At 35.4% G+C, this 21,489-nt stretch overlaps 3 protein-coding genes and 1 long non-coding RNA gene across 21 annotated transcripts in view; 1 reads left to right on the forward strand and 3 right to left on the reverse strand.

The window, feature by feature from the left end:
* Positions 1-1,611: 1,611 nt before the first annotated feature.
* CRK42 (cysteine-rich RLK (RECEPTOR-like protein kinase) 42) lies at positions 1,612-19,833 on the forward strand. Of its 11 annotated transcripts, XR_015817231.1 has the most exons (11): positions 1,612-2,683; positions 2,890-3,003; positions 3,427-3,777; positions 4,178-4,412; positions 5,001-5,145; positions 5,273-6,259; positions 6,456-6,544; positions 6,902-7,068; positions 8,163-8,402; positions 18,378-18,462; positions 18,755-19,833. XR_015817231.1 is itself a non-coding variant. In XM_088214056.1 (7 exons), exons 1-6 carry the CDS (start codon positions 1,879-1,881, stop codon positions 5,624-5,626), a joined length of 2,004 nt encoding a protein of 667 aa, XP_088070182.1. In that variant the 5' UTR covers positions 1,612-1,878; the 3' UTR covers positions 5,627-5,637; positions 5,720-6,395. The 11 variants fall into 11 exon arrangements, 2 of the variants coding, with proteins under 2 accessions (XP_088070182.1, XP_088070163.1); XR_015817233.1 differs by lacking the exon at positions 8,163-8,402; XR_015817230.1 differs by lacking the exons at positions 18,378-18,462; positions 18,755-19,833 and having other exon boundaries at positions 8,163-8,521.
* LOC148269088 (uncharacterized) lies at positions 2,414-4,010 on the reverse strand. Its single transcript, XR_015817241.1, has 2 exons — positions 3,904-4,010; positions 2,414-2,760 (listed from the first exon to the last, which is right to left on the reverse strand). It is a non-coding gene; the product is annotated as an uncharacterized LOC148269088 (long non-coding RNA).
* LOC110810222 (Cytochrome c oxidase subunit Vc family protein) lies at positions 7,015-8,404 on the reverse strand. 3 transcript variants are annotated; one of them, XM_022036314.2, is made up of 2 exons: positions 8,268-8,404; positions 7,015-7,389 (listed from the first exon to the last, which is right to left on the reverse strand). In XM_022036314.2, exon 2 carries the CDS (start codon positions 7,377-7,379, stop codon positions 7,182-7,184), a length of 198 nt encoding a protein of 65 aa, XP_021892006.1. In that variant the 5' UTR covers positions 7,380-7,389; positions 8,268-8,404; the 3' UTR covers positions 7,015-7,181. The 3 variants fall into 3 exon arrangements, with proteins under 3 accessions (XP_021892006.1, XP_021892004.1, XP_021892005.1); XM_022036312.2 differs by having other exon boundaries at positions 7,015-7,386; positions 8,268-8,393; XM_022036313.2 differs by having other exon boundaries at positions 7,015-7,563; positions 8,268-8,374.
* Positions 8,930-21,489, reverse strand: part of LOC110810186 (protein MICRORCHIDIA 6) — a 47,949-nt gene continuing 35,389 nt past the window's right edge. For all 6 annotated transcript variants that reach the window (XM_022036267.2, XM_088214021.1, XM_088214032.1 and 3 more), the window contains 6 exons: positions 15,454-15,539; positions 14,722-14,820; positions 14,513-14,610; positions 10,420-10,502; positions 9,528-9,570; positions 8,930-9,353 (listed from right to left, as the gene is read on the reverse strand). In XM_022036267.2, coding sequence (XP_021891959.1) covers positions 9,249-9,353; positions 9,528-9,570; positions 10,420-10,502; positions 14,513-14,610; positions 14,722-14,820; positions 15,454-15,539 — 514 coding nt within the window. In that variant the 3' untranslated portion in view covers positions 8,930-9,248. The remainder of the gene's footprint in view (positions 9,354-9,527; positions 9,571-10,419; positions 10,503-14,512; positions 14,611-14,721; positions 14,821-15,453; positions 15,540-21,489) is intronic.

Here is a 21,489-nt window from a genome sequence, read left to right on the forward strand (position 1 = left end):
CCATATCAGTTGATAAGTGTTGACATTCTTACTGAATTAGTTTAACTCATTCTATTTATTTAACAATTTCATATTAGGAAGACGAAGATCTAGATCTTGAAAATATAAATTTTAAATTCTCAATTTCTTCCGTTTATATTTCATTAATTCAATATTTTACGTCAATAAAATTATAGGCTTTTACAATAAAAACTAATGTAAATATTTTAAAATTGAATATCAACTATTTAGTATTTAGGTAGTTTGACATGTGTGTTTATATAAATATATAAATATATATATATATATATATATATAAGATTGAATTAATTATAGAAATCAATTCACACAAACACAAAGACTTGTTCTAGTTTCAATTCAGATGATAAATTGATTTTATAGTTTGGTAAGCTACAATCATGTTACTGTTGACTTTTTGGGCAAATAAAAGGCAATCAACAAGCTTCTTCTATATATATATATGTATATACACACGCAAGCAACTACAAATATATATATATATATATATATACACACACAAGCAACCACAAGAGTGATGGTAAAATTTTACTTGGCCTTTTTTTTTTCCTTCGTACTTTTGTGATCACACGATAACCCAAAGACAACTCCATCGGAAAGGACGGCCTAATAATTATGCAAATGGAGCCAGGTGTGTATACTAATAATAATCCATGCTGTCGATGCTGGAGTTAATTATGAAATAAAAAATCATTTTATTTTTCTAAAAATTTAATTTGTGAATTTAAATTTGATTTAATTAAAAATATAAAATTTCTTATTACAGAAACAGTAAAAAAATAATTTTATATAAACTAAAATAAAGAACGTATAAGTAATAAAATTATATATTATAAGTTCAAATTTATAATAATGTTATCTTAAATAAAAATTGCTATGACCAATAGTAAAAAGTTGATTAGTGTGTATGTTCTGAAATTTTTTTTTTAATTAGTTAAGTTAAATAATTTATATAAATTAATATTTGAAATTTGGTATGATTTAACTATTCATATATATCAATGTGTTTTATAATTTGGTTATTGAAATTTTTTATTTATTTTAAAATGTAATTTTTTTTTAAAAAATTTACAACAGAAAATTAATTACATTTATTTTTTTAGAATATACAAATATGACACGCACGTGTTATACATATATGTGTGTGTGTGTATATATTATATAGGTGTAGCTTTATCTGGCGAGACATTAATTAGCTTTATCCGACTTCTAGCTTTCACGTCGATTTCACACACATGTCTCAACTCAGAATTCTTTGAATTTACTTTTTTAAAAATTAATGTCGATACAAAAAAAGAGAATGAACTTTCTCATTTGGGTATGATACTTACAACTTTAATTTATAAAATACCCAATTTATTAATATATTATAAAATTAAATAATTAAATTATTATGTTTTTGAATTAAAAAATATTTTTTATAATTAAGTTTTTTTAATTATAATAACACGAGGGTTTAAAAATAAAAGATATTGTTTTTAGTATTTTTAAACATTTATTTTATTCATATTTTAATTATTTAACTTTTTTATTTTTATTTTTAATTGAAATTAAAAAACTAATCGTTGTATAATCAAAAAGACTTCCAGAAGCCAGGGTAGCTCCAAACAAGAACTTTGAACTAAAATCCACCGCCATGGCGGCAGGGCCTACCACCCACCAAGAACATCAAGAACCACCACAAGTCAAATATTTTCAGCTATTTCATCAACATTCCTTTCACATCTTTCTCTTCCTCCATTTTCTCCTTCTCTTCTTGCTTCTCTCTGCAACTTCTCCACTTCCATTTCCTTCCTCCATTGCTTCACACCTTCGCGGCACTGAGAAACAGGACAGCTCTCGAATTCTTTTGCAAACTCCATGCATTGTTTAAAACCAGAGATTCAATGTCGGAGATCATCTGCGCTTCTTTTATCAGTCGTCTTCTTGGTTTTCTCCGTCTCTTTTGCCGATCCTAGAATCTCAGAATCCGGCCTCTTCTGCGGCAATCTCACGCGGCCGCCGGTGGCGAACTATATCCCGACGTTCGTCAAAGAAATGGAGAATCTCTCGCAAGCCATCACGACTCACCACTTTGCCACTCACCAGCTCGTCATACGCCGGCGCTCCGGCGCCAACTCCACTGGAACCCCGACGATTTACGGCTTGGCTCAGTGCCACCACGATCTGTCGCAAACCGATTGCCTCCTTTGTTTCGCTGCCTCCCGCACCAGACTCCCTCGCTGCCTCCCCTCCGTTTCCGCTCGCATCTTCCTCGACGGCTGCTTTCTCCGTTATGACACGTACAGATTCTACAACGAATCGGTGTCTCCGCAGACGGATACCTTCAATTGCAGCCGTGAAGAGGCGCCAGTGGTGCTCAGCGAAGCGGAGCGATCGGCGTTTGTGAGGAGTGTGGGGCACGCGATTGGGAATGCGAGTGGAATAGCCGGACAGAGGGCTGATGGTTTTGGGGCGGTCGGTGTGGATGGAGTTTACGCGTTGGCTCAGTGTTGGGAGAGTGTAGTGAACAGTGGTGGTTGCAGAGAGTGTTTGCAGAAAGCTGCCATGGTGCTGAGAGGTTGTGGGTCGAAGAAGGAAGGGAGAGCCATGATTGTCGGCTGTTACGTGAGGTACTCAACTTACAAGTTCTATAATGATGAGGGAAAAAACGGGGAAGGCCATGGTAAGTTTGATATTGAATTTTGAAAATTGCCAAGCAAATGTTGAAATAGAATTCAATTCGCCAAGAAATTTTGGAATCTGCCAAGAAACTTTGAATTAGAACTCACCCAAAACCAAGAAAATAAGAAACAAAATCTTGAAATGCACATCAATGTTGCCTTTTCTTATTTTAGTTGAATTTCATTTTTGTTATGTTTTCCCCTTCAGGGTTGTGTGGTAAAGGGTTCATCATAGCAATTGTATTGGCAATAGTTGCATTCTTGATGCTGTCTCTCTTTGGAGCTTATGCTGGTTATGCAAAAATATCAAAGATAAGAAAAGGTACAATTTTTAGCCGTGATAGTATTACATCTAGCTTTTACCTTTTGCTTATCAAGAGTAAGTAATCAGTCAGTATTTGTATACCGGTATAGTGGTCTTCTCTGCTCTTCGAAATGCCGAGATTTTCTGTACATTTGGACTAAGTAATTTTTCAGTTTGGTGAAATAAAATCTATCTACATAGTTAGAAAATTCAAGAGAAAATATTTGCAAACTCGTGCTACGATAGTTGGCCTATGAGTCTATGCTTCCTGGCAACCGGCTGACTTCAGTTTAATTTATGATAAATTTCATAATAACCTCATCAACAAATCCTCTTAGCAGTTTCTAATGATTTCTGTTTGTCTGGATTTAATCATACATTGGCCCTTTCCTTTTTTTTCCCATTTTTTTGAAAGTGTTATCGTTCTCTTTAATTGCCCAGAAAACAACAATCTTGGGCTGGTTTCAACCAGCTTTCACAAGTCAAATCTAAAGTTCAAGTATGAAACCTTGGAAAAGGCAACAGATTATTTCAGTGCTTCAAGGAAAGTAGGGCAAGGAGGTGCTGGATCGGTGTTCATGGGGATTCTTCCAAATGGGAAAACTGTGGCTGTCAAGAGGTTGATTTTCAACACCAGGCAATGGGTTGATGAGTTTTTCAATGAGGTGAATTTGATAAGTGGAATTCATCACAAGAACCTTGTGCAGCTTCTTGGTTGCAGCATTGAAGGCCCTGAAAGTCTCCTGGTCTACGAGTATGTGCAAAACAAGAGCCTAGATCAATTCATTTTTGGTAAGAGTTTGGTCAATTTTCAGAATACATTTTATACTGCCCGAATTTTCAATTTGAATCTTCTGTTAAGATTTATGGTGTTCACGAGAAATCATAAAAGACCACAATGTAATTTTACTCGGTTACCTTTATTTGACCTCTGCCAAAACCTGTTCAATCCCATCTCCGAATTGAAATGGTTAAATCCAACATCTTCTGGTCCATTTCAATCTACCCTGAATGTTCTACTCTGGCCCTGAATAAAAACTTTTATATCAGAACCCTGAATCTGTTCTGAAACTTAAAAGACATTTTATAAAGTTCAAATCGATGTGCCTAAATGGTGAGAATGGAGGGGAGAGACTAGAATTATTGTCCGTGATTCCAAATATTATGGTGATAAATCTTCTCTACTGTGCAGATGAGAACAAAACAAGGCTTCTAACTTGGAGGCAGAGGCTTAATATCATAACTGGGACGGCAAAGGGACTTGCATATCTTCATGGAGGCTGTCATGTAAGAATTATTCATAGAGACATAAAGAGCAGTAACGTACTTCTTGATGAGGATTTTAATCCAAAGATTGCTGATTTTGGACTGGCTCGGTGTTTTGCTGCTGACAAGACTCATCTCAGCACTGGAGTTGCAGGAACACTGTAAGTAACAATCTTTATTTAATGTTTATTTTGAGCTAGAATAACTCCACAAATGTGCCAATTCAGGTATTAACATAAGTCCATCCAGAATTTGTATGTAATAAGATTTTGTCTAGTTCAAGTACTATTAAATTTTTAGTCAATTTCTACTAATAATTCTTATGTTAGTGTTAGTTTGTACAATTAGAAAATAATTTGTGATGCTTGAGTTATTCTCGCCTTCACTTTGAATTCCTTGACTTTTGAAATTTCTTTCCTTGATGGTAAAAGTTTAACTTTGACTTAAGATAGAATTTAATTCCCACCATCAAATAATTTAAGATAAGATAGGGATAACTTGGACACAATATATTATGTTTGAGCTACGCATATTAAGACTAATATAAAACTTCGAATTAGGAATGGGTTGAAAATGATTCAAATGCAATGTAACAGCTTTATAAATCGTAACGAGTACTGCTTTTCTATTGAATGATGAGTTTGTTCTGAAATACTAACAAGTTTTTCATGCTTCCTCAAAAGGCATTTTTAGCTATATTGAAAACCAGAAATTCAAAAGATTCATTTCCACATTATTTGATGGTGCAGTGGGTACATGGCTCCTGAGTATCTCATTAGGGGACAACTCACGGAGAAAGCAGATGTATATAGTTTTGGGATTCTGGTTCTTGAGATTGTCAGTGGTAGGAGGAACAGTACCTTTGCAGAGTACTCAAGTCCCCTGCTACAAACAGTAAGACACAATTCGCTCCCTTCTAAAGGCATTTACATTATAAATTTATCTGACAATGTAAAGATCTTGTTCTATGTTGGTTCAATTTTGAAATTTTTACGTTCTCTTTTTCTGTCTTCTACCTCAGGTTTGGAAACTTCACAGATCAAATAGACTAGCCGAAGCCATTGACCCTCGTCTGAGACCCGAGTTTTCTGAGGAAGAAGCATGTCATGTGCTGCTAATTGGACTTCTATGTACGCAAGCTACTGTTTCTCTAAGACCATCCATGAAAGAAGTAATCTTGATGCTAACTGACCGAGATTATGAGATCCCTATGCCAAGTCAACCTCCTTTTCTGAATGCCCCTGTGCTAGAACAACCGCCAAGTTCCATAAGGTCTAATAGTTCGAACAGTTTAGTGTCAAATCCAGCAACAAAAGTCGAAGCTTCCTACACTTCGTCAGAGTCCTATAGTACACACAGCTCTTACGAACAATGATCAAGGAAAGAGTTAAGTTCAGAAGTTGTAAATCCAAAAAGATGATCCCCATAATTTGTCAGTGGCTTCTGATTTTAGTTGAATCTTTTGCAGGCTGCAGTGTTCTGTTGTTACATGATATATCAGAAAATTATTAAGCGGTTCCAGACTACCTTTAACATGGTTCACCATTAATATTTATTGGGTCATCTCAGTTCCGATCAGAAAATTATGGTGATAATCTGACAAAAAATTTAGTATTATGTCCTAACAAAAAGCTGAGGTGATCCAATCAAAACTGGGAGGTGCATCATCTCGGCCTTGTTTCTGGACTACCCGATAATTTCTCCAATCGATCGGCCAGAAACAGCAACATCAAATCTCAGCATAAATGCGGGAGACAGCGAAGAAGGTACAGCTAAATTGTTCTGTTTTCTCTTTTTTGTTTCTTCTCAACTCATTTAAAGATGGTTTGAATTTTAGGACCCACAATTTTGCTTTCCACCTTCTTGTCATAAGTACAAGTTGGTCCACAGATCTCCCAGTCTCTCCCAATTATAAATGGTGGTGGTTGCTGGGGACCTACTTACATAAAGATTCACTTTAATTTCAGTGTGACTGTTGTACAACAGCTACATCTTCTACACGTCACAGGTCTTTACTAAATCTAACCCTAAATCTCAGTCCAGTCATTATCCTATATTTAAGAGAACAATTAGGGTTTGTTGTCACTGATGTTATGATATTTACACAGTTTAATAATATTGCAAGAATCATGCTTTTTATTATAGTTGCAATCCCATAAGGTTTCGTCTTATTGCTTTTTTTTTTTCTTTCTGTGACACTTCAGGTTGGCCTTTTATATAAAATTATTACCCTTGGAAATCATTTCTCTATGTTAAACCTGGGTCTCTAAGCACCAAGAGATAACAGCTTAAGGTAAATAAATTAGTCATTTAATATGAAAAAAAAAAAAAAAAAAAAAAAACACATTGAATTATAATAACGTTAAATGTCAGAAATAAAATTATAATAAGATAATATAATAAGATATTATAAAAGCTATTAGTTAGTATAGTTTACACCAACCAATTTTTTCTGAATAGTTTATACATATAATTTTTTCATAACAGGACACCTATGATTCTAAATATTGAAAGTTCTATAAGCACTCAAAAGATACATACATCCAAACACTAAGTTAAAAGTTAACTCTTAATAACTGAGAGAGTTGAGGGTAGATGGAAATTGCCTTCATATGATCAAAATGTAAACACCTGCCTTACACTGCTTCAGGCAAGTAGACTTCTACAATGACATCTTTTGCATTCATACAACTAGGACTAAACAAACCTTCAAGTCGATCCCAGGACACTACGCATTGAAGAGCTTCGACTTATGCAATCATCTAGAAAAATGTCTGCATGTATTTCAGTTCGATACAAGCATCAAAGAGCTTCGAGGTACGCAACCATCTAGAAAATGTCTGGATGTATTTTTGTGTGTTTATATAATCTTATGTACATACATACATATTGATAAACAACAGAAGTTGGCATAAGATGAGAAGAAAGTACTACTCATCTTCCCTAACGACACTAATGACACCTTCGTCAAGAAGACGATAGAATTCTTTTCTTTGCTTTTGCACCTTCCAATGATGAATTTTCCAAAGGCCTCCAGCAGCAAGCCCAAGAGTTAGCCCATAAACAATCTCTTTCAATACACTTGGACCCTGGTAAGCTGCATGACCAATCTTTTGACCAGCACCCATATTTTATCTGCTGAAACCCAATTGATAACTTATGTCAGGAACCAGATTTTGAACTGGTGACACTAGGATTTTCAGTCTTCTGATCGACCGACCGAGCTATCCCGATCATTTCTGAGGTATCATCCTCATTTTCCTAAATGACTCGGGTAGGATTGTTTCTTTCTCCAATAGTATTAGCATAACACTTAAACACGTACACAGCTTGTAAAAACACAATTCCACTCCCAAATAATCAAATTACACATTAAACAAAATAAACTTGGATAAACCAATCATTATAGCAGGATGAATATATACTATACCAAGTGCATATGGTACAGTGGTTTCTCTTCCTATTACGAAATCCTATCAAAGAAGAACAAAATCTTTGCATCTTGTTGATTTTATTTTGATAAAAAAGAATATATAGGGAAAAAGTAAAGGTAGAAGGGCACAAAAGAACTCCTCAGAGAACACCCTAATTTCCTACTTTCTACGAGGGGATACCTAAGTAAGTAATTGTTGAAAAGTTCCTCAATCTTCTGTCTCAATATTTAAGGAATCAATCTTTCTAAACATATACATATTATGTATAATATTCATATTATATGTGTAATCTTTCTAAGCTTCTGGTGGTAATTATCGCTTGATCTTGATAGTGATCAATCATTTGCATGCCTATGTTGTATAATATTCATATTATATTTTGTGCACCGATCCACAAATTTTCCAAACAAAACCGTGATTGTAAAGAAAAAAACGGAGTAGAAAATGGATTCTGAGCTAATAATCTTTTAAAACTAGAGAAAAACAGAGTATTAATTGCAGCAACGGGAATCTGAAAATTCAGCAAGAATCGGTTTCTCGGCAACCAAACAAAAGGTAAAGGAAACCAAATCAATTACGTACCTGCCGAGAGAAAATTGCTGGGAGAAACAGAGACAGAGTGAAGCGGTGATGATTGTGGATAAATTTTGAAGCTTCAAGAACACCCAATGGTTTAAACTGCACTGCCCGTGCAGCAATTTAAAATAATTTAATTGGGTAATTAAATTTCAAATAAATTGAATTGCGTTGTTGTTATTATTATTATTAGATTTTTTTTTTTCTGTGAAATACGTAATTTTAAATTATTTATATCTAGCGACTAAAATTTGAGTAAATTATAATTTATTTTATTCAGTATTTGATTCTTTTAAGTTTTATTCTTACACATACAATTTGTCTAAATTGGACCAATAAAAAATTACTCTCCAGTATTAAGTTATCAAAACTTATCATATGCATATATATATATATATATATAAAACAAAATCAAAGAGTGCAAAAGTTACAAATGAAAATGTAAAATTGGCATTATTTATTAATTAAATTAGATAGTTTATACTAAGTGTATATTCAATAAGAATTTATTTATATTATTTTTTAATTAAAAACTAATTATATTATTATTAATATAGAAGTAATAATTAATTATTAAAACATATAAATTTTTATTAACCACTATTCTTTTTTCTACATTAGAAGGGAACTTATGCATTAAAAAGATGCTCCTTTTCTGCAGCTATGGATGGGAAAATATACCTTTATCCTTGAGCTATATATATATACCCCTCCTTTAGAAAATTACGAAATGCCATACTGATCCAAAGGCACTTTCATCCAAATCCTTTTTCCTGTTAATTACATTCATCCAAGAAAACAAACTATGACTTCTATGACCTATAAACACTTGGGTTTTTCACCTCATTGGCTATGATATAACACTGGTGGTATTCTCTTTCCCTGTTTGTTCTATATCTATTCCGAAAGACTTCATTGACTATCTAAATCTTTAAATGGCACCTTCCTGATCTATACCTATAAAATATATCACTACTTACACCCCATTTACAGGCCCCTCTCCTCCTTGACACTGACCATGGCTTCTGATTCAGCCATCAAAGTCTCATATAGTCTTCGAACTTCCTCTAGTTCGTGACGAAGTTGCTGCACCTGAAATGAAAACCAGAGAGTTTTAGTCACAAACTTAGATGACAAAAATTAGTAGATGAAGTACATTCCTTGGAGTTCAACGCAGGCAGCAAGTTTTTGGCTCTTGATGAAGCAAAATCACAGAGCCAAATGTTTCTCTCTAAAAATTATGCGTGTCATGCTTTTAATTTTTACCTTCAAGTTAAGCTCTGGCTCCTGCCTCTCCCATCCCAATATCCTATAGAACATAAGAAAGGAATCAGAAAGAATCTAAAGTGAAATTAGATATTATAAGAAGTTATGGTACCATGTTTTTAGTTTATCCTCGTGTTTATTAAAAGAAAAAAGGTTTTTGAGATACATTTAATGAATTTAACAGTCTTAATAAAATTTTCAGAATGTGTGCAATAATCGAAAAAATTTATGATACTTCTAGGCATGATTCCCTGCGGTACATAGTGATTCAATAGCTCTATATAATAATCATTTAAAAAGAATGTATACTTCTTGGTCTTTTCTGGAATTCCAACTTGGGTCAAAAGATACCTTTGACCAATGATCATTTAACATTGGGTGGTAACTTCAACAACAAATTGTGTTTGATAAATTTAACATGTAAAGTGTGCATTTGACAAGTTCAATGATAAAGCAAAAAACCTATGATACCTTGGAGATATCATTTCATAGTGATAACTTTCTGATTTTGTGGTAGTTCAGTAGTTTTATATAATAATAACTTAATAATATTATGTGATAATTCGTAGAGTTACTGAATTACTACTAAATGTTAGAAAATTACCTAGAGACGTAATGATTCTGAGGCACCATAGCAGAACCGTCAAAAGAAGTACAAGTTATAATATCCAGAGAGTGCACCACAAGATGACATGCATATGATTTTTGAAAGCTAATTGTCATCAACTGAAGAACTTTTTGTAGATAGATCTTCATACTATGCTATGCAATGACCTTACAACTACCATATAATGTCGACAGCCATAGCCCAGGGTGCACCTTGTTAGATGGCCTATGACTTCTTAACTAAACAGTAATGAGTAACTAGTGCATATAGTCTAATGTACTCAACTGCGACTGGAGCTCCTTTCTTGCTTGCAACAGATGATTAATCCTCTCTTGATCATGTGACTGGTTCTTGACGATATCGTTAGGCTGCCAGCACCACAAAATGAGGATATGATAGTAAGTATTAGCAAGAAGTGAAAACAGAACTGAAATCTATAATTTTGTTCTTATTGCAGAACTGTACAACTTTTTCCCATTCTATAATACAAAAGGCTACCAAAGTAATCAAGGCATTGACTATACCTAATTAATTACAAAGTATACACCTAAGTAATCAGTGGAATCAATTGCTAATCTTCTGCTATTAAATGTCAATCACAATCTTATAGTATTAAGGATTTCTACCACTAAATGTCAATAATAATTTCTTAACGTATGAAATTCCCACACACCTCCTCAAGTTAGATTGTAGATATAGATCATATCCAACATGTGAAGAAAACTGTTTTGATGAGAATGTCTGTAATTTGCTCTTGGTAAGCACATGCATCATGCAGATACCAACTTATTCTATTTTTTCTTCAATAAAATATTGATCTACTTCCATATTTTTGGTTCTGTCATGTTGTACATGGTTGAGTGAGATACTGTTGGCGGATTTTGTTGTCATAGTAGAGTTTGATAGATAACTTGGCTTTTACTTGCAACTTCTACAAAAGTTTTTTAGCAGTAGTCCTCTGCCACTGCTCTAAATTCTGCTTCAGCAATGCTTCTCGCCACTACATTGTTTTTTTTACTCTTTAATGTGACCAAGTTCCCCCATACAAACCTACAATATCCAGAAGTAAACCTTCTATCTTCTGTCAAACCTACCCAATACACATTTGTAAACACTTCTATTCTCTTGCTTTTACTCTTCTTGAGCAATAAGTTCTTTCCTAGAGAGTCTTTGAGATATCTGAGAATCTTGTAAACAATATCTAAGCGAGTTTCTGTTGCCGAGTACATGTGTTGAGTAACCACACTGATTGCAAAGGCAATATCTGGTTGAGTGTGTGATAAGTAGATTAGTTCGCCAACTATCTCTTATACTTCCTATTTCAGCTGGTTTTTTGGCTTCTTCCATTTTCTTCTGTATCCTAATCGGTGATCGCTTGGTTTATGTCCAGCATGCCAGTTTCAGTCAAGAGATTATATACATAATTTTGCTGATAAATACTTATCCCTTTATTTGATTTGACAACCTTTATTTTTAAGAAATTTTGTATTAGTCCTCAGTCCTTGTCTTCAAATTCAGTGGCCAAAATTTTCTTTAACCTCTCAATGTCTTCTGTATCATCACCTGGCAGAATTATGTCGTCTACGTAAACAATTAGGATTATTTTTCTCCTACTTTTAGACTGCCAGAAGAAGATAGTGTGATCATATTGACCTTGTCCATATCCTTGTCTTTTTAGCATTTTAGTAAACCAATGAAACCATGCTCTTGTCGACTCTTTGAGCCCGTATGAAGATTTCATCAATTTACAGACCTAATCTCTTCCTGTATTCTACCTTATGGCATTATCATGTACACCTTTTCTTCTAAGTTGCCATTAGGAAATACATTCTTAATGTCCAACTGCTTAAGTAGTCAAACTACATTGACTGCCAAAGAAGAATTAACTTAGTTTAGTTTTGCAACCGGTGCAAATTGTGTAATCAACTCCATGAGCTTAGTAAATCCTTCACAATCAGTCGAACGTTATATTGTTTGGTAATCCCATCAGCTTCGTACTTAATTGTAAATGCCCATCTGTAGCCAACAGAATTTTTACCTTTAGGCGACATTTTCACCTCCTAGGTTGCATTTTTCCCAAGGCTTGCATCTCTTCCATGATCGCGTCTCTCAACTTAGGAATAATTTGCACAATAATTTTGGAATATGAAGAATGAATTTTAAGATTAACGAGTTTGACATTCAAATACTCCATCTTCTAATGACCGAAGAAAGCAAACCATCTGCAACTTGACTTTCAAATTTTCATGACAAAGTGAAATAAGTGGTAAACAGATGATAAGAATCCGTCATATGGCTAGAAACATCAGAATCAATTATCTAAGAAATGTTTGACCTAGAGTTGATGCTCAATGCCTTTGGGAAATTACCTTTGTGAGCTAATGATTTCAAGGAAATATGAGTAGAGGAGTACAGACTGAACCAGGCAGAACGGAACCAGTCCAGACCAAACTGGCCCATTTTCTGAATCAAGTTAGACCCCCAACTTCACCATGAATCGAACCAGTTCACTTCTCTTTGGTCAATTGCCCAGCCTGCCTAAGGTGGGATTCCACTTTTCGATGGACTTAATCCCCATGCTTGGATTCAAAGATGAGATAAATATTTTTTGGTGTACGGAACACCGGAAGAACAAAAGGGTGGAGGTGACTTCACTGTACTTGGGGGACGCAACAGATGTTTGGTACCAGAGATGATTAGCAAAAGTGGAAGGACTCGAATAGAATTTTTTTGTGGAGTAACTCTATCAAAGATTTGAGGACGTCTCTCGAAAATATTTTATTGAAGAATTTAACAAGTGTCATAGGAACAGTCCTGAAATATCAAGAACGTTTTGAACAATTGCGTGCATTAATGAATGCCGACAATCTCACTCTTTTCAAGAGATTTTTCATTTCCAATTTTATCAACGTGCTCAAAGCAGAACTGCAATCAATAGTAAAACTGCTTAACCTACGCTCGCTCAATCAAACATTTGAACAAGTCTTGCTCTAGGGACAATTTATGATGTAAGTGTCTCGAATTTCATATTTTACTAGCAAAGTTATCCAATTTTGGAAAGATCTAAAACAAAAAATTATGAACAATCATCCCAAGCGGTGAGAAAAGAGACGGAATCTAGAAGAGCAACAACTGCTTGCTACAAGTGGGTAAACCAATATTTACCAGGACACCGTTGCTGAAGTAAAATGGTAATGGTCTTGGAGAAGATTGTTACAGAAGGGACTCTCGAAGAAAAAATTTTCACAACTCAACCCTTAGAATGAGGTTGATGTTAAAGGGTAGGTATTGTCAGGATACCATTTGAGAGTAAAAAGGAAAATTCACAGGAAGGAGCAAAATAATGTTTTTGCATGTGCAAATTAGGCTTAGAGTTTCAACCCTAACCATTACCATCATCCCGCAGCCACCGCCTGTACATTACCGCGAGATCCCATTGCCGCCGCCTACAACTGAAATGGCCGAGCAAATCCCGCCTCCCTCAACGTTATCTTTTAATTTCAGCAAGTCTATAAATAGGCTCGATTTGTAATTCGAGAATCATCCAACAAAGATCATCAGAATATTTTACCTTAAAAATCTCTCTCTGTTTCTTTCTCTCTTCTCCTCTTTTTCTCAGATCAGACAGCCATGAATAAGGCTTCTGACAGATTTTTATAATGATTTTCTGCCATTGAATATCAATCATAATCCTTGAACATATGGGATTCCCACAAGAAGTTAAATGGATATACAAGGAGAATGTTGCTGCTGGAGCAAGATACCTAAGAAGAATTGTAAGTTTTCACTAAACCAGGTTACAAAACAGAAACTGACATGCACAAAGGATTTTGGAATGTATAGGTTTACAAAAGAATAGAAGTAAGAGCTAGAAAAAGGGTTCAAGGAAGTAGAGTCCTTTGGGAACTTAAAACTGAAGTTTATACTAAATCAGCTTGTTGGGATTCACTAAAAAAAAAGGAGCTTACAAGCTGTAGAGCGCTTGAGATTATCACTTACTTAAACTAGTGTGTTTTAAGCTTTTAAAATTTTGGTAATATTTGCTTGTATATTTTTTTATTATTAATTCAAATAAAATTAGAAGAAGGTAATGACAATTGTTTGAATCTAGTAAAATTCAAACCTGAAGGTTATTTGGTAAACATCAACTTATTTTAGGAAGCTCATAAACTCTCCAAGACAAGCTACCTCCACCAGGTTTCAAATAAACTATCAGCAGATGAACTACTTAGCTAATATGGCATCATTACATCGAGCATATCACAAAATTTGAAGCTCTTCAAAGGGCTTACAAACTCTCTTTGATCAGAAAGTAAACTAAGCCAAATACCCATGAAATTCCAAAAATTATATTCTAAATAGGATCTCTTTTGCAAACCTGTTCCTTCTCATGCTTCCCCGAACCAGTTGAACAGGATTCTGTTCCTGCATGTTCTACTTGCACTTGAGAATCGTGCTGCATCTTCCCATCGAATCCTGTTTGGATCAGATCAGGATCAGCAGAAATCAATATTGTTCAAACCCCTTCCAGGTGTCAAATGCAGCAAAAGGTTCCTGCATTTACAATCATTTCACTCATAGATGTACCTTGGTGGAGATTATTTGAGTGTGAATCAGGAGATCTTCTCTTCCTTCCAGAGAGAACAGGGGTAGTTAGCCCAGGGTCTGGTACAGGTCTTGCAAGATCTGCATCAAGGAATTGGAAACCATTATTTCAACTTTCGAAAACATAGTGTTCGCTGAAAAACGAAGTAGTTAAGTATTTAAATTATAAAAACTAAACTAAGCTGACATCCTTTCATCAACAAGATTAAATTAACGATTGATCCTAAATAAATTGGTAATTTCATTTATTCATAAAATAAAAAATATAAAAATAATAAAAACAGAAAAGAAGAAGTGATTAATTTCAAAATGAAAAAAAACTGTAAGTTTGACAAAAGAAAGAAAACAAAAAACTATGACTACATGGTCTTCCTAAGAGGAAAAGGGATCCAAAATGGTCTTGTAAAGAAAAAAAAAATTAGAAAGCTAAAAACAGAAAAGAAAATAAAAGAAACGGTACGAAATGTTAATTTTTTTCAAAAAAATAATTGTATTCTATTTAACTAAAAGACAATAAATTTAAATTTAGCAGGCAAAGTAATTATGAAAACAAAGAGCAGAAGCCAAAAAAAAAAAAGGAATGACAAAAAAGGGAAGAAGAAAATCACAAGGCCCCACCAAAGGCCTTACTATCCTGGTACTACAACTCTAAACTACGTTATAGACAAGGCTAGTATCCATCAAACACATGTTCTTCTAGAAAATGTTGCATACTTAAAGAAAGTGGCTCTGTAGAATGTGCTACCCTGGGAGATACTTTAACCACCGGTTGATAACCAATCTGTCCACAATAAAGCTTCCTGCACAAGAGAACATTATATAAAACTAAGCATGCTGGTGCAGAGGAAATGTTAAAATAGCATCTGCAGATATTTCATAGCAATCAACTTGACTGCCAAAAGGAAAATTTTTTATTTTTAGTGTAGATACAACCGTCAAAATTTCTATCTCAAACATCATGATTTAGGATTCTTTTGGCCTATAGATCAAGAAATATTATTAGAAAGAAAGAGAAATAAAGTACCTAAGTGATGTTTAGTTGTCCTCAAAAATAAAAAAAGAAAAAGAAAAACACATTAAAAGAGAATAGAGCAAACAAACAAAATAAACAACTCAATAGACCATAATTGGTGAAGCTCCACATAAAACAAGCAAAGAAATATCCATATGACGATCATGGGACTTAGCCTGATGAGATATCAGAAAAGAGATCTTATCCAACGAATCAACAAAGGGTGAAGTATACTTTGGCCACTAATCTTGCCTTCTACCTCTCTACGGTTCCGTTGGGCTTGTACTTGATAATATATATCTACTTGCACCCAACTAATCTTTTTCCCTTAAGTAAGTCTACTACTTCCGTATTTGATTCAAGTATCTACATTTCAACATTCATAACATTTTTCCATTCCTTAAAGTTTAAAGCTTCAAATAATGTCTTAGGGATAGATCTTGCATTTAGACTCATAAGAAACTTCCTGTAAGATGATGGACATTTCCCAAATGAGACAAAATTTGAAGTTAGATCAAGCAGATGTGTAATATCGGGCCCGAAATTTGGCCCGAGATAAATTTTCTTATTTATAAAGTATATATAAATAATTAAAAATATTATTTAAATTTAATTTTATTAAATTTTTTGAGAAAAATAAGTAAAGGACGAAATTGAAAGCAATTTTGGGGAAGAAAGGTGAAATTTTGAGTTTGGAGGTGTTTTTGAAAGAAAAATTAAAAATAAGGAGTTAAAATATAAAAAAAAAAAATTCAGTAACTTAGAACGGCACAGTCAGCAGCCACGGCGAACCAGAGCACGCTGTGTGGCAAAACATGCTGACATCGGATGGACAAGATCAATCGCGATGAACGGCCCAGATTCATTTAAGCAATCGGCCTAAACATGCAACGATCGAACGGCCCAAAGCGATGCGGGATAGGTATTTAAATATTGCGTCGCAGGAGAATCCTAACTCTAGCCGCACTTGCCCTCGCTAGAGAAAAAGGATCAGTTGTCGGAGAAAGAGACCGACCCTTGGCCGCTGCCGCACCGGAGCCACCACCGACTGCCAAAAAAAGTAAAATTCTTCCCTACCTGCTCGGAATTCGATTTTGGGTCTTCCTGTGGTCATTTCGGAGCAAAATGGACGACGAGTAAACCGGAAACTGCGGGCAAAATCCGGCGAAACTACTGTGGCCGAAACCTTAAAACCCCTCCGATGAACCACTTTCCGTTTTCAGTTTCACATAATTTTTTAACCATTGTATTCACTGTCCTTTTCTGTGCAAGTTAGACAAAAAAGAAACCCTAGCCGCGAAAGAGAATCAGCAGAGTCGCCGCACTTGGAGACCCCTTGCAGGTAGGTTTGATTTTTTGTGATTTTCTGGTCAACCGAGGGCTCCTAACATGTTTTTCCGCACGGATACGTATAAAACCGGCCAAAACTGGCTAAAACCGACCAAAATCGGCCAGATTGAGGCAAACCGCCATCCTGGGCGGTAGAGTCAGCGCCGGAGCACGGCGTCGCCGCCGTGTCGGAACCCTAAAATTTGCCGGAAAGAGTTTTCAACATCAATTTTGAATTTTTGAAGTATTTTTAGGTATGTAACGAGTATTTTGCATTCCCGCAGGAAAAATTCAAGAAATTCGGGACCCGTTAGGAGGTGCATTAGATAGCACGACGTTTCGAAATACCGATTCGGGTAAAAATTTCTCACTCAATTCTCAGTTACGGTAAATTGAGAATTAATAATCAATAATTGTGTGTTTTGTAAAAAATTAAAAAAACCTTAAAAATATTTCAGGTCACTAGTAGAGTTGGAAGCAATTAGTTCATATTTGTTCTGATTCCCTGTTTATTTTCCTGTATTGTCTAATTTTCTTACTATTATATTGTGTATGTTTAAATTGATAGTTTCTATGATCCTCTCGATTATTTAGTTTATTTGATTCCTCCTGCATTGTTCATTTGATTATCTGGTTACTCAGTTATTAGTTATAATAAACTATATCGCTCGCTTAAGTGTCGTTTAAATTGATCAATGAATATGAAATGAGACATTGGTATGCTTTAGTGGTTGTTTGGATGATGAAAATATAAATAAATGAAAACTTACTTGGCATCCTGAGAAAGGGTGAATGGACCTGAGACATACAAAATCTTACTGTAAACATTACTTCAGTCAGACAGGGCTGAGAAGTCCCATACCAAAAAAGTTTTAGGAGATATGGTTCATCCTCATACCAGATGGGATATCGAGTCGATGATATTTTTGGCGCCCATCACCGAACGGGGTATGGAGATGGCCGAGTTAATTATCAAATTTTGACACTGAGTCCATGAATAGAGGGATATCCCTAAGAACTCCTAAAGGTCCCAATAAGTAGGCTAAAAATGAAGGATTGTTGATCCTATGCATAAAATTAAAATGTCATTTAGTTAATTATTTTCATAGGTTGATTTTGGGAAAAAACTACAACGGTAAGTACCGAATAAAAATTTTTAAAGTTAAATGTATTTACTTAAAGTAAGGGTTCCGTTAATTATTTTCTAATTTTTACCAATCTTCGATTTTCCATATCAGTTATTAGTGTAATATTTTTAATGGGTTAGTGTAACTCACCATTTCATTAATTATTTCAGATCAAGAAAATCAAGATTCAGATCTCGATCAATAAGAGGGTTGTGAGTAGTTCACCTCTCGAACTCTCTTCAAATGCTAGTGAAAGTTACCCCTAAAATATTTATTCATTTGTTTTTTTTAATTATCATTTATCTTTTAATGAATAACGTAGAAGAAATATTCTCATAATCCTGTTGGGCATTTCAATTTACTGTGTAAAGAATGTAAACCCTAACATTATTATTCGCTTCTTCATTTAAAATATAAATTCATTTTCTTTAAGGTTCCGGGTCTTTACAGTTGGTATCAGAGCAGCATTCTTTAGAATCATTCCTTACACAAAGATTAAAAAACATCAAATACAAACTATCGCTCAACTATTTCTTATGAAATGCAGGTACAAGGATATGAGGAGAGAAAGACACCCACTAAACCGGGCAGTCCGGGATGGTTTGTTTCGAGAGAATGTTGATCGACTCTTTGAGATATTGGAGAGACTTATCTCTACCTAATAGGCTCGGGAGGAAAGGAGGGAATTGTTTGACTTTCCCTCGTTGCCACAATTTGAGCCCCCCTTGCAGCGGGAAGGTCCGGAGCCACCCCGGTACAACCCTGTTCCTCCATCGTATCATCTGGCACAGCTACAGGGCCACCCAGTCTCTGCACAGCACAATCCAGTCCCTCTTCTACGGGACCCAGTTTCACCCATGATGGACCCAGACTATATTGAAAGGTTTAAAAGACTAAATTCATCTATTTTTGCAGGGGCACCCTCTTTTGAAAAGGCCGAGTATTAGCTGAGACAGAAAAGACTTTCGCGACCCTTACGGTGGTTCCTGAACAGAAAGTTGTACTTACCACCTACATGCTCGTGGGAGAGGCAGGTCGTTGGTGGCAACTCAAGCAGACCACCCTGCCCATTCCAGTCATTTGGTAATAGTTCCCGATGACCTTCAATATAGAGTACCTCCCAGAGCACATTCGACATTTGAAAGAAATGGAGTTTGAACACCTACTCTAGGGTGATATGACTGTGTCAGAGTATACTCGAAAGTTCCTAGAGTTGGGAAGGTATTCCTCTGAAAGTAAGATGGATGAGGGCAGGAAGGCAAGAAAGTTTGAATGAGGTCTCCATCTTGAGATCAGACAGCAGTTGTATGTATTTGAACTCAGCATCTACTCAACCATCCTGGTCAAGGCACAACTAGTAGAGAGGAGGAACCTTCGTATCTTCCCTCCAACAGTGAAAAATTTCAAACCCCTCGGTTTCTCACCGACCAGCACCCACTGTACTAGTTCAGCAGAACAAGAGGCCTAGAGGTCAATGACTCAGGCTCCTCCTTAGGCTCCGGTAACAGGACGGATAGGACTTGCCAGCACTGTGGCAAGAATCTTTGGGACCGACCCTACTATCGTTGCAATAATACCTACCGTATATGTGGGAGTGTCCAACACTACGCGAGAGAGTTCACCAAATCAGAATCAAGCCAGACCTCCTATTCAGGACAAAGTTTACAACCTCACTCAGCAGAATGCTGAAGCCAACCCGGACGTGATACAAGATACGTACATTATCTGTAATCACCTTGCACATGTTTTGATTAGTATTGGTGTATCATATTCGTTTGTCTCACATGTTTTTGTACAAAATTTGAATGTATTACTTGAGAAACTTGACTCTGTACTGTTTGTATCAACTCCTGAAAGTAGGACACTAATAGGGGAGGCTATATACAAAATTTATATTATAGACATAGCAGATAGAAAACTGAGTGTGGACCTAATAGAGATTGACACGGAGGACTTTGATGTAATTTTGGAAATGAACTAGTTAGCAGCGTATCACACCACCGTAGATTGTTTTCATAAGAAACTTGTATTCAACCCTCCTAACGAAGAGTCATTTACAAGTTAATACAAGTTTAAATATTATTCTTTTATGGAAATTTTCTTATTACATAGTACTTTAACTCGGTTGTCTTCTCTATATAGGTAAATTTAAGAAAAAAGTTTGCATTCAAGAGTTTTTAGTAGTCCGAGACTTCCCGGATGTGTTTCCTGATGAACTACTCGGACTGCCAGTAGACAGAGAAGTTGAGTTCATCATAGATCTTGAGCCTGATACCTATCCTATCTCAATTGCCCCTTACTGTATGAGTCGTGTTGAAATGAAAAAACTGAGGAAACAGATCAATGAATTGTAGGATAGTAGGTTCATTCGATATAATGTGTCTCCTTAGGGTACTGGAATCACATTTGTAAGAAAAGAAGATGTGACGTTAAGGTTATGTATTGACTACAGGGGATTGAACAGAGTCACGATTAAGAACAAGTATCCTCCTCTAGGATTGATGACCTTTTTGACCAATTATAGGGTGTTCAAATCTTCTCCAAAATAGACTTGCGTTTTATTTATCATCAAGTAAAGTTCAGGACAAAGGACATTCCCAAAACAGCCTTTAGAAGCAGGTACAGACACTATGAGTTCTTGATCATGTTATTTGGACTAACTAAGGCATCAGCTATTTTTACGGACTTGATGAATAAGGTTTTTAAACAATTCCTGAATCAGTTTATCATTGTATTTATCGATGATATCCTAATCTATTTAAAAAGTAGAGAGGAACACGTTCACCACCTGATTCAAGTTTTGTAGGTTCTCAGTGAGAAAAAACTATATGCAAAATTGAGTAAGTGTAGGTTTTGCCTTGAGCAGACTACCTTCCTAGGGCACATCATATCAAAGGATGGAGTATCAGTGAATCTCGAAAAAATTGAAATAGTACTTGGTTGGGAGAAATTGACCTCGATTAAGGAGATTCGTAACTTTCTCGAAATAGCAGGTTATTACTGTAGATTTGTGGAAAGATTTCCTAACCTATTCGCTCCCTTGACCTGACTCATAAAAAAAACGTTAAGTTTGAATGAAATAAAGGTTGCAAAAGGAGGTTTACAGAACTCAAGAAACAGTTGACTACCGCACCCGTATTAGCTTCACCGAGTGGAACATGTGGATATACAATATATAGTGATGCCTCCTACCTGGGGTTGAATTGTGTTCTGATGCAGCATGGAAAGGTCATACCCTATGGGTCCAACCAGTTGAAGAGTCATGAGAAAAATTACCCCCAC

This window comes from Carica papaya, chromosome 1, assembly GCF_054855325.1.
Source record: "Carica papaya isolate Zhongbai chromosome 1, ASM5485532v1, whole genome shotgun sequence".
Classification (NCBI taxonomy): domain Eukaryota; kingdom Viridiplantae; phylum Streptophyta; class Magnoliopsida; order Brassicales; family Caricaceae; genus Carica; species Carica papaya.

Coding starts and splice junctions, on each gene's coding strand:
- CRK42 (XM_088214037.1), top strand. CDS start 1,879: ATGCATTGTTTAAAACCAGAGATTCAATGTCGGAGATCATCTGCGCTT. Junction 2,684..2,889: donor AAAAAACGGGGAAGGCCATG/GTAAGTTTGATA, acceptor TTTCCCCTTCAG/GGTTGTGTGGTAAAGGGTTC. Junction 3,004..3,426: donor AATATCAAAGATAAGAAAAG/GTACAATTTTTA, acceptor TTAATTGCCCAG/AAAACAACAATCTTGGGCTG.
- LOC110810222 (XM_022036314.2), bottom strand. CDS start 7,379: ATGGGTGCTGGTCAAAAGATTGGTCATGCAGCTTACCAGGGTCCAAGT.